At 33.4% G+C, this 13390-nt stretch overlaps 1 protein-coding gene across 1 annotated transcript; it reads left to right on the top strand.

Moving 5' to 3' along the window:
• On the top strand, positions 1-4011 carry LOC112284840 (cyclin-A1-4). Its single transcript, XM_024525181.3, has 7 exons — positions 1-1665; positions 1805-1953; positions 2115-2207; positions 2309-2442; positions 2562-2637; positions 2738-3133; positions 3285-4011. The coding sequence occupies exons 1-7, from the start codon at positions 1173-1175 to the stop codon at positions 3375-3377; spliced, it is 1434 nt and encodes a 477-aa protein (XP_024380949.1). The 5' UTR covers positions 1-1172; the 3' UTR covers positions 3378-4011.
• The last annotated feature ends 9379 nt before the right edge of the window (positions 4012-13390 follow it).

The following is a 13390-nucleotide window of genomic DNA, read 5'->3' as shown; positions in this document are numbered from 1 at the left end:
TCCCTGCCCATCTCTCCTCGCTTGGGTCTCCAGGTTTTTGCCTATTTTTCAATTTTCAATCCGCCTGCGTCGCAATAGTGACGGGCCCGAACGGATATCCCCTCAATCGTCGCATGCGCTCTTAACTTAACCCCCCTCACAACCCTTACCAACTGTGTGAAATCCATTCCCTCGCTGCCTCCTGTTTCTCCGGCGGGTGGTCTCTCTTTCTTCTCTTTCTGTCTCTTGTTGTAGGAAAAGCCAGGCGCTGGCATTAAGGGGAAGAGAAAGAGAGAAAGACAGAGAGATGATTTTTCGCATTGTTGCCGTGCTAATGGAGAGAATCCTTCTTAGTGGCAGTTGCATTGTGTTTTGTTAATGTTGGTGATGGATTTGATTCTTGGTTAATTTCCAGTTGCTAGGCAGTTCGAAGAGTTGCTCGCTCTGAACATCGGGGGAGCTTTCCCGGTTCTAGTCGCGATTGATTGTTCTGGAGCAGTGTGGGTTGTGTCACGGTACTGGGAAGTGAGGGATTAACTTTCATGCGAGACTTCGACCAGCAGGATACTTTGCGTGTCTAGCGCCAGGCCGCGGGTGGTGGTGAATCGAGGGGTGGTGTTAGTGTCGTTGGCAGTGGCTCGTCCGCATTGCTCGTGTTTTCGAGATACAGGGCGGTCGAGTGGGACAAATTGGTTTGCTTCATTCTGCTAGTTTTGGTCGGATGAGAAATGTGGTACAAGTAGTTAGATACTGCGGTTGCAGGTCAGAGTCTGTAGTGGCACTTGAGAGCGTGCCTTGTGTACGAGGCCTGTGTAGAATTGGATGTTCTTGAGTGCGCCGCCGTCGAATTTGTCTGCATATGTTGTGGTGGTTCTGAGTGTTCACAGTTTTGGGCTTGTTATTTCAGAAGACTCGAAGCATGTGCCGCTGATATTTTAATTTGGGCTGATAGTCAGAGAGCAAGTTTTGCTCCTACACGAATGTGATAGACGGAGTTAGAATATCGTCTGTTGAACTCAAGTGAATATTTTCTGCGATCAACGAAATTAGGTGGTATAGTGGATTCTGCGTAAGATATTGTCTATATGTAGCATCTTGAAGTGAGGCTGCAAGCCAAGTTCGTAATGTGTGCGGTGCTGTAGCCTCTTTCTGTTTATTAACCTATCCGGCGCTCGACAGCATTGGGATTGAGAATGACGGGTGTAGTTGATAGTTCCAGGCGCTCTCGCCTCTTGTCTTCCAGTACTCTATCGGGGTCAACTCCCGATGAAGTGAGGCAAACGAGGGCAGCCGCTAAACGGTCGGCTATGGAGGATAATCCCGTCAAACTTGGAACTAACGCAGCGCATCCCAAAAAACGGTCTGGCATGCAGCCAGTCAGAAAACGTCCTGCTCTCTCAAATATATCCAACCAGCAGAATGGTGCCCCATTTGACCGCACTGTCCCTGGGATTCCTTGTATGAAGCCCGTGGATTTGAAGTCATCAGTGACTGCCCGAGGAAATGATAATATGTGCTCTGGAAACCACGCACAAATGTGCGCTATATCCAAGCAGGAGGACGCCATAGCGGATTGTGAATCTGAGTCTGCTCCAAGAACTAACTCAGAAGCGATTGCCTCTTTGGAAAGACGAACAATTCAAAACCTCTACATATCTCAAGAGGCAAAGGATCGGGTGAAACAAGGTACCAGTTACAGGGGAATCTCGCCCGTCACAATGCACCTGCACACCACTAGCAACGGATCATTCCATTCTTTACCCTTGATGTTTCCACGCTTCATTTCAAAGTGGAACTATTAACATGGTGCATCATTGTCAAGCAGGAGACTTATTCGGCGACAAGAACTGTCTACAACAATCAGAATGGTCGAGAGGGGCATTGAGGTATACAGATATTGACAATGATCATTTCGAACCTCAAATGTGCACTACGTATGCCGCAGATATTTATGAACATCTTCGTGTGGCTGAGGTGAGTCTTTGGACCTTCGTCTCCCCCATAGCTACTTTACCCTAGAGTCTTCTTAGAACGCGACAATGAAGGAAGAAAAAAAGAAAAAAAGAAGCAAAGAACCAGGGACCATACTCTTCGGAGAGCAGTTGGAATGAACAGCCCCGGTGTTGTGTATGCAGGTCAAGAGACGGCCCAAAGCAGATTTCATGGAGTCAATGCAACAGGACATTAATCCGACAATGCGAGGAATTCTCGTGGACTGGCTTGTGGAGGTAATGTTGTTCAGCATAGTTTTGTAGCACATGTTTACCGTGTTCGACGAAGTTCCTGATTGTTTCAAAACATTTTGTTGAACAGTGTTCTATTTCCGCAGGTTGCCGAGGAATACAAACTATTTCCTGACACATTGTACTTGGCCGTCTCTTTCATTGATCGATACCTTTCTGCCCATGTGGTTACCCGACAACGGCTTCAGCTGTTGGGTGTTGCTTGCATGCTCATCGCTGCGTGAGTGATCGTTTCCCTTCCTGTTTCCGTTGATGATATCTAGATTATTCCAGTATAGTTAGGCTGTACTGTTCTCGATTATTTCATAGTATGCTGAGTGTCTACTTTTCCTGTTTCAGAAAATACGAAGAAATATGCACTCCCCAAGTTGAGGAGTTTTGTAACATTACAGATAATACCTACTGCCGTGAAGAGGTAAGATGCGTGAATTCTTTATTCCAGTATGTGATTGAATCTAGTGATCTTGATGGGGGTTGTGTACTGAAGATTCATTGTCCGATGCCCACACGTCCAGGTATTGGAAATGGAGAGGGAAGTTTTGAATGTCTTGAAGTTCGAGCTCACAACTCCGACAACGTTAACCTTTTTAAGACGGTTCACCCGAGCGGCTCAAACAAGTTACAAGGCTCCCACTCTGTCTCTGGAGTTTTTAGGGAGTTATCTTGCTGAACTGACTCTTCTGGAGTACGAGTTCTTGCCGTTTCTTCCGTCCATGATAGCCGCATCCTCTGTGTACCTAGCCAAGATAACTCTCGATTCATCAACGTGTCCGTGGGATGCCACATTGCAACATTATACGGGTTATAGACCATCCGAACTGGAGCATTGTGTGAAAGCTATTCATGAATTACAGCTAAACACGAAGAGCTGCTCACTTCCTGCTGTTCGAGAGAAGTACAGGCAGCACAAGGTAAGCCCGCTCTGTGGTCAACGAGATCATTTGAAGTTGTGGAAATTAAGTCATTTGAAGCTGATACAAATCGTCGCATTCTGCAAGGGATTTGGCTATCCTGTTTATCAATACCTTGACATTGCAGCCTCACTGTTTGCTTCTCCTGCAGTTTAAGTGCGTGGCAACCTTCGCACCACCAGCTGTTCTTCCGCACGATTACTTCGCACAACTTGACCATAATCCAGTGAAGCCTCGATTCTGAACAGCTTGAAGCCCGATGGAATTAGATGGAGTATAAACTTGATATTCAGCATAGATAACCAAAAAGCGAAAAAATAATATTCTGGATTCTGCAGAGGCCTTGATGAGTGGGTATCAGCTACATCTGTCTGGAGTAAGCGCCCTGGAAAGTGCCATCATAAGCTCCAGCCTTCGTCGTCATAAGGCTTGTCAAAAGAAATTCATATTCTCCGAAGCCTTCGTAAGTTATCGTGGTCGTTAAGGCCGTTTGAGATGAATGTCTGTCAGGTGCGTGCTCGCTGTACATACGACATGACAGATCATCTCCGATCCGGACCAATGGATATTGCTATCGCAGATGAGGACATTCAGTGTAGTCATGTGCATTGAGCTACTCGTGCCGCACCTCAGGATGTTCACACATAGCATTACATAGGGCACTACATGAAATAGAAAAGGTCTTGTTGTAATCACAGTTAAACTCTACCACCTGCATTTTAGATAATTTATCAAGTCAGAATTATCTATTTTCATCTGTTCGTAAATGTCTCTAGAGTTAGGTGGCTTGAGCAGCAGGTTCTTGCATACAGGCCCCTTTTTGCAGGGTAAAAAATTGCTAATGGAATTTTATCTCCATGAGTGCGAGTACTCTCAAACCATTGTGGCATTCAAGCCAGTCAGCCAAATCTGAATGTCTGACAACCTTTCGAAGGATAGTTAATTTGCCCCTGTGCTCTCGACTCGTGGGGCTCGTTCAATGGCTAACAGGCGCAGTACAAAATCGTTCACATTATGAATGAAAGTCTTCCAAATCTTGTTGTTATTAAGAAAATGAAACAATGCATATTCTGAGGGGTCCCTTCCCAAGCTGATATTCATCTGACTGAGACCTCCGTTACCGAGTTACTCAACCCAAGAGCGACCTTTTCTAGTTCTTTGCCTGTAAAACTCAATAGCTAGATTTAATGTGGATGATTACAGACAGTACAAGTGGAAACGAAACGGAAGGAAACGCGACAGAAAAGCGGGCGAAATCAGGGCCAGAACCCGTCGCCTCGGGACATTAAAGTGGCTTCACAATACTTTTGGGCCATTCTCGTCATTATTAAGTAAGAAATTAACTCTCCCGTACAGGCAGATTGTGCCTTCCCTTCCCCTCACTTTCTTCCACAGCAACTTGTCAGTGCATTTGAACTATGTTTCGCAACCAGATTATGGCTTGTGAAGGAACGCACTGCAACTGTGCAGATCGAACCTTGTACCGTTCCGATGTAGGAGGAGTCATGTGTGAGACAATACTGGGGATTCAGCTCAAAACTGGTAAACAGAAACATTTGGTTCCAGACAGCATTGCCCTCGCCGTCGGACCAGCTCCCACGTGTAGCTTGGCCCACTCCAGCTGCCACTTTTAGTGCGCTTCCAAAACCTTGACCAGGTGCGAGTCAGCCTTTGCCGGCCTCTCATTTGCACGTCGTATTGGATTCAGCCGATCAGTGGATCACTAATTTCGCACAAATATCACACACAAACTGTCGGCGGGGTATCCAGGAAGCCTCGAATACGTCTTCGCCATGTGAACCACTGAGAAGTCAGTCTTTGCCAGAGGATCAGTCTTCGTGACAATGCTCGGTTTCTGCATCCCCTCTACCGAAAATGGCGTAAGCCCAATCTTTCGTATGAGAATCTACACTCATCCCATTATCCATTTCTGTCAGGATCTATTATGGGCTCCTAGAGATCCATAGAAATGCTTGCTCGTGGTTGATGGTTGGCAGCGGAAGGCAAAAGAGGAGCGACCCAAGAGGCGGAATGCATCATGAGATGCTCCACGCCTGTGATTTACAGAGGTCCGCACTGGTTCAAGGTCCAAACCGAAATTCGAACTCAGAGGGAGGGTGACACTGAGTGCGCAGACTGTTTTCCTGTGCCCCACTTTCAAATGCATCGCCAGCGTTTTCCAAGGTGTGTCCTTTCAGTCAAATTGCCAATGCAAATGGGTGCCAGCTAAAACCATGAAGCAGAAGCAGCACGTCGGAGATTTGGAATTCGCCACAAAGACAACGAGGTGGCTGAGTTAGGAAGACACCGACTCATCTTCTACGCTGTTCATACAGACGTCTTCGTCGCTGTGCAAGTTGAAATTTTTTTGTGATTTTTTCCACATTTTCAACACCACCAACAAGTTTTCTACGACGATTTCATCTTCGTCTTCATCATCATCATCATCATCACTGCCTTACCTTAAGCGTGGTGAGTCTCATCGCATCCTCTTGATTGTGTATCATGGGTACTTGATAAGGAGTGGCCACTGCATATTTCAGATACGTCGATTTGTATTCATACCTTGTGTACCAGCAATGACGAATCCATAGTTTTGTTGTTGTTGTTGTTGTAATGTTATATAAATAAATAGATAAATAAATAAGGACGGATTTCAACAAACACGGATCATAAATGAGCACAACTATATTTTCACTTTGCAACTAGAATATTAATGTTTACAGGTAGTGACTTCAAAATAAGAATTTATATGGAGTTTTTCAAAGATATTTCCAAAATGTAAAATCAATTAAAAATTAATATATATATTATTTTAAAATAAAAAATAATCATTTTTTTTTATGTATCAAATATATTTATGATATTTTTTTTCATAGCCCTTGTAAGTCATATCTTGAGGTGGCATTCAAGTTAAGACAAGTTAGTCATAAGAAAAATATTTTAGAATTCAGGTGATGAATGATTATATTTAATGTTTATTTAATTATCAAATTTAAGTAAGTTAATTTTTTTTTTTTAGTATACATAAGATTTTATATTTTATATTATAATCTTAAAATTTAGTAAGATATTTTAGAAAAGATTTTGTTTTGTAAGTGGTATATGCCATGTATTAATTAGTAAAAATAAATTCTTAAAATAGATGCAATAAAAGATGTATTTTGATTTTTTTTTATCTAAATAAAAAAATCAAGAAGAAATTTAGAAAGTATAATTTTTTTTATTTGATTATTTTATTTTAATAGTTATAGGCTAAGTAAATATATAAATCTATAGATATATAGATGGACTGCTCTAAAAGAACACAAATTTTAATAACAAAATCCAATGGAAGGTTGTCTAATAAACTATTTTTTATTAAAAGAATACGTTTCTATAGAGCTTTATTATATTATGTATTGTCTTGCTTGAGAATGCACGAGATATTTAACTATGGAGGATAAACTTGTATTTTGCTGTAAACAAAGAATCTAACAACTATGATAAATTTCTAAAAAAATTCCAATTAAATCTTAACAAAAATACTTAAAGCTTATTTAAATCTTACAAAAAGTATAAAAAAATCCTAATAAAATTCTAAATAAATCTACACAAAATTTTATAATAGTTTTAAAGCTGTAATAATTATTAAATAATCCATTGATCTTTCTTAAAACTTTATAAATATTTCAATCTATAAATTAATAATAAAGACATAAAATTTAAGGTATTTTAAATATACCAACTAAGATAAAAAGCTCTTAAGTTTTTTGGCTATTGGCTATCTTTTTTCTCCAATCTTAATATCAATCTACCAACTATAATATCTACTTATTGAAATATTTTTTATATTCAATATTTGCAAAAATATTATAATTTAAGTTTTTTTATTTTTACTTTTTTAGATAGTGTTTTAATTTGATCAAAAAATTTCTTAAGATCAAAGAAACTCTCATTAACCTTTGAAATCTAAATATTGAGATCCTAATCCAATTGAGTTTCAATAACCTTTGATCCAATCATTCCATTGAACTCAAATTTATAAAACAAATTAATAACAAGAAGATTCACAATTTTACAAAATTTTACCTCGAAATGCCCTATAATGCTCGCAATATTTTCAACAATATAAACTCTTTTTATTTTTTAAAATCTCAAATCAATTAAAATAACTTTGAATTTGCAATACTCTTATAAAGAGAATATTAATCTAAATCACTTCAAACTAATGCTTTAACAATCCTTATTAAATTTTTTCTATGATTTTATTCTCAAATCAACAAAAAAATCTAACAATTTATACAGTTTATGTCTTGGGACTTAATTACAACTTTGGTCTACAACTAATCTTCTTAGAGTATTAATATTTAGTTTTTTATATATAATTTTTAATAAAATTTATTATTTATTTTTATCTAAAGATATCCATGATATTAATTTTATTAATCTAACTTATTTTATCTTATTCATGAGACTACAAAATAAGTAAAAGTCTTTTTTATAAAAAAAAACAACCTTAGTACATATTACAAAAATTTTACAAGAAGATTTTATAAATATTCTATAAATATTCTATTAGGTTCTAAAAGATTCTAAAATATTTTAAAAAGATTTTAAAAAGTTTTAAAAATATTCTAATAGGTTCTAAAAAATTCTAGGAAGATTTAAGGAAGTTATTTAAGAAGCTTCCTTAGATCGCTTCATCTTCAAGCAACATGAGAACTTCTCAAGGAGCTTTCTAAAATTGCTTCATCTTCAAGCTACATGAAAACTTCTTAAGAAGCTTCCTAATACCTAATATGTATATTGGACTTAAAATTGAGGGAATCTTCAATCTCAATAATATATCTTTTGGAGTTATAATTGACATGTCTTCATGTTGATCTTATACTCATCTCATTTAATCAAGTTCTTGTTAGCTTTCTTGTTAAAATTCTTATCTTCAACTTCTTGTTTGGTCTCTTCTATAGTGTATTTGTGACATTTTTTCAAGACTGTCTTCTTATTAATATTAAAGCTTGATCCTTCTTGATAGAAAGTAGATTATCTCTCTTCTTAAAGGCATCTAAGAACTTTAGAGGTTGTAAAGTATCCTCTTCTAAATTTATTTTATTTTAGATTTTTTATTTTATTTTATTTTATTTTATTTTTTAAAATAGTTGAAAGTAAAGATGTTAGTATGATTGAGTCTCCTAAGTTGAAGTTAGATATTATTATGAATACACTAAATGCATTAGCTCTTGAAATTGCTAAAATTGAGGAATTTTTTGCAAGATTTTATAGTGATGTAAGATCTATAGTAGGTCAGCCTATGATATGCTTACTTTCTTAAAGTTTTATATCCAAGGAGGCAGTGGCTCTTATATCTCAATAAAAAATATTTATACATTGAATAATATAAAGAATTTTGGATTAGTCTATTAAAAAAGTTTGATAGCATATACTTGAAGTTTGGACGATTTATTATCTAAATTTAATTGTTAATTTTTTTATAATTTGAGTGCTATCCAACAAAAGAGTCATATATTGGTTTGGTTGAAATCTTGCTCATAGAATAAGTCTTATCTTGATTTATTCCTTTATTTGAGAAAAAATCTTTAAACTTGAGCAACTTTGAAGCTTTTTTAGAAGCATTTGTGGAGGCATTTGGAGAATATGACAAGGTTCAATGGATGACATCAAAGATTCACTTATTATGTGAAAGATCATGCTCTACTTTGGTTTATACATTTGATTTTAGGTAATTGGCTTGTGATATCAATTGGGATGAATAAATTCTTATGAATCAATTTTATTGGAGATTAAAGGATGATATAAAAGACTATAATGGACATATATATTTATTCTAATATTTACTTATATTATTAAATAGAAATAAATAAAAATAAATTTATTTTATAATATTTTCTAAAAAAACTTCTTAGAAGCTTCATAGATGTTGTTTTGACTTTATATGTGTTTGTAGTTGATTGATAGGTTAGAAACTTAGTCAATAAGTTAACCACATGTTAGTAGCTTATAGAACAAGTAAATTATATGGTAAAAATATAAAAAACTTGTCTTACAAGTTAAGATACATGTTTTGCAAAGTCAATATGTTTTGGAGGTCTTATAGGACATTTCCATGTAATTCTTAGCTAAGAATATATATGGAAGCAAGAGTGTAGTTTGCTACACTCTTTATATTATACATTCTTATCAATGCCTTTCTAATCCTTATTCTTTACAAATTTGTCAATACTCTTAGGATGGAAATTTTATGCATCTTTAGTACCAACTAAAGAAATACTAATTCTATGCCTATGAAAGAAGTTCAAAATTTGCATCAAGAAATTGTACAATTGAAGGAAACAAGTAGATTGACATCACAACTAAATTTAAGAATTTTTACTTTTATAAGTACAATAGGGACAAGGATTAATATACTTGAGAAGTTTGATGGAATAAGATAAAAAATTTGACGATTTTTGCAATGAGACAATCTCTATCCAAAATTGCATTCTTTCCAATATCTTGATGGATTTACTCAAGTTAAATTTATAGGCACACCTTTATTTGGAAGTACTATTTTTTAATTTTTACTATTAATAGAAAAAGATTCATACTTCTTTTATAATTTGAATTCATTCCTAAAAGTGTTTATGGCTATATTCAAAAAAAATAATCAAGAAGGATTGATAGAGACCAAATTCTTATCTTTACAACAATGATTACAATCAACTATCATATATACTATTGAATTCCAAAACCTTACTTGTGACATAGATTAGAATGACAAAGCCTTTATCAATCAATTTTGATATGGATTGAAGGATAACATCAAAGATTTATTATTGACGATGCCAAAAGCAGAATCTTTAAAAAAATTTATTGCTCAAGATATTACATGCAATAGTCAATTATTTGAAAAATATGAAGAACAAAGATTTGGATAAAGAAGACCAAGTCAAGAAATGAAAATAATTCTGAAGTTTTTAGAAACTTATTCATCAAGGCCAAAACTAATACAAATTGATATAGTAGGTTTTAAATCACTTATTGAGTGAAAAAAAGACTTATCATTGTTAAGAAGGTTTGTGCTTATATTATAGAAAATCCAAGTACACTACTCAATATTATCTAAAGAAGCAATATAATGACAAATAAAAGAGCATGGTTGCCAAAGAAGTTGATGTGTTGAAAAACAAGTCTCTCTGGCTTCTATAGAAACCATGTGGCTGAAATCTTATGCAACTCATAGTAAAGCTCATATTTTCTCCTTAAATCCTTCACCTTGTTTTATAAAAGAAGTTTTTTTAGGATAAAAAAATCACAAATTCTTAGCCTTGTTGGATTCAAGAGCCTCATCCACTTTTATAAAAAAAAATACTTTGTCAAAAAATAAGATATATCTTTAGTTAAGAAAATCAAATCTGTGTATGTAAAAATAATAGATGGTCATTTATTATCTTTTGAGGATGTTATATATGAAATTATTCATGTAGAATTAACAAATAGTAATTATAATAGTTTAATAATATTTAATATGATTAAATTTCTTTCTAACCTAATTATTTTAGGATTATTGTGGTTAAAAAAATACAACCTTTACATAGGTTAAAATTCTTACAATCTTGATTTTTTCCATAATTTAGTCCAAGATTTTGCTAGGCAATTAAAAATCTATAAGAAAAAAATATCTAAACTATTATTGGTAGGTGCAAGAAGTTTCATGCATGTTGTAAAAGAAAGATCAATTTTTGTTATATATGCCACATTTATTATTGATGGAGAAAAGATTTCAAGTGGCATTCTAAACTAATACCAATATTATTAAGACATCTTTGAAAAAAAGAATGCAAATATTTTTCCAAAGCATCATCTTTATGATTATTCCATTGATCTTCAAGAAAGAGCTCAACCACCATTTGGACCAATTTATACTTTATTACAGAACTTGATGGTATAGAATTAAAGATACCTATAGCATAGAAGAAAATTAAGTTATTTAAACAAAGAGATAAAAATATTAGTTTTGATGAAGAAAAAAATCCATTAAAAGATATTGAGATAGAAAAAGAAGACCAAATTGAAGATCAAGAATTTGACTAAGTTAAAAAATATTCTATATCAACATATTGAAGAATCATTGGCACATGCCGGAGGTTGCACAAGTTCTAGGAAGGTGGATGTCATGATGTAATATAACTAATAGATGAAAGAAGTGAAGAAATTATTATATTATAGGAGATCTTACTACAAATATTATAATAAATTATCTTAAAAAATAGACAATAATCCGAAGAAAAATTAAACTAAAGGTGTAAATGCTATCTTTTTTTCCAAGGTAGGCTTCTATTTATTTTGTAAGGCCATATATAAGGCAAAACAAGGTAGATTAAAAAAATTAAAGATATAAAAATATGTAGGAAGAATTTAGGAGTTGATTTTAGCAAGAATTAACTCAAAAAGACAAAATTTGATATCCAAAAAGAACCAATTATCAATCTAAGTCGAAATCAGACCGTGAGGTATAAAATGGAGCACCTACAACAACTCTAGGATTCTTTTATAGATCAAAGAGTGGGATTTGAAAGAAAAATTGATAGAATTTCTTTGAGCATTAATTTTGAGTGATTGGAGGGCGTAATGACTTTGAAAGAGCTTTGCAAAGTCACACTTATTTTGAGAGATTTTAGAATTTGTGAAATAAAAAGAATATTACATTTTAGAGAATTTTGTGAGTTTGATAGTAGATCTATAATTCAAATTTTAAGCACTTCTATGAATAGTTATTTAAATTATATGTTATAAGTTTGAGCTTGATCAAACAATTGAATTGAAGGTTATTGAATTTTAAGTAGGTCAAGGTCTCAAAAATTGGACTTTGAAAATAAATTAGGATTTTTAATATTTTTAGCAATCTATTAGTTGGATTGAAGTGAAATTTATGTATGAAGGCAATAGACTTGATTTGCAACACATGTGTAAAATTTGAGGATAATTGAATGATTTGAAAAGGAGATATTGGCACTAGAAATTCAACATTTGAATTGGAGTAGAAGGTCAGCCAACACTCAAGCGGATTTTAGGATTTTCCTTCTATTTGGTAATTGCGATTATCTTCAAATTTTGTATGCTTATTACTAACTTAGTTGTTGAAAAGTATATAAAATTTTACAGACAATCAATAGTTTAATTGATTGATATTGAGGCTCTAAAATATACTAGGATTAAATTGAATTGGTTATGTTTTGGATAGTTTTTGATTTAGGCTTAAGGTTGGATTAGGATTTTGGATTTGCTTAAGATTTAGGATTTAAGATTTGCTTAGGATTTATAATTTGGCATAGAATTTGATTGAAGTCCATTTGGATTTCAACTAGGATTAAATTAAAACTTGATTTAGATTTATTTAAGATATATTTGTGATTATTTTAACATTTCTTTAGGATTTTTTAGGAATTCTTTTAAAATTTATTGTAGATTTCTTTTAAATTCTTTTAAGATTTTTTTTTTTTTTTTTTTTTTTTTTTTTTTTTTTTTTTTAATTTCTTTAAAATTTCTTATGAATTTAATTAAATCTTATTTAACATTATAAAGGATTGATTGGGATTTATTTAGAATTCTGTTAAAGTTAGAATTTTTTTATTATAATTTCCATTCTACCTTCTATAACCAAATGCCTAGTATATTCTAAAGTAAGATTTCACGTAATACAACATTGTTTTATCACAAATTAAAATAAATAGCAAGCTCCACTCAATAGCTTTTCATTCTATTAAATTTTTAGTAGTTGAGATTAATTATGAGATCCATGACGAAGAACTTGTTGAAATTGTAGATTTATTTGGAAAAAGGCATCATTATCTAGAAGATATTTTTAGTCTAGTCACCATATATAAAGATCATAAGAAACTTGAGTACTTCATATCAACATGTGTTTTGAATGATTACGAAGTTTTTTGGAACATATCTTTATTTAGATTTGATTTCAAGCTTACTTATTGACTTGGTATTATATTACATGTGTTCTTGATTGAGAACACACCTAGTCCTTAATTGTGGAAGGTAAGTAAAAATGCAAAAACAATCCTATCAAGTCTAATAGAATCTTAAATAACCTTAAGTAGATCTTAATAATCCTAATTAAACTTTGATCAATCTAAAATAAATTTAAAAGAAATTATAAAAGAAATACAAAAAAGTCTTTAACTAATTCTAAAGAAAAATAACAAGAAATCATAAGAGATATAATAATAAACTTTTAAAAAAATAACAATAATCTTAAAGTAA

The sequence above is a fragment of the Physcomitrium patens genome, chromosome 1 (assembly GCF_059467195.1).
Source record: "Physcomitrium patens ecotype Gransden chromosome 1, ASM5946719v1, whole genome shotgun sequence".
Classification (NCBI taxonomy): domain Eukaryota; kingdom Viridiplantae; phylum Streptophyta; class Bryopsida; order Funariales; family Funariaceae; genus Physcomitrium; species Physcomitrium patens.
Note: the sequence above shows the minus strand (reverse complement) of the source record. Positions and strands in the feature narration are given on the sequence as shown.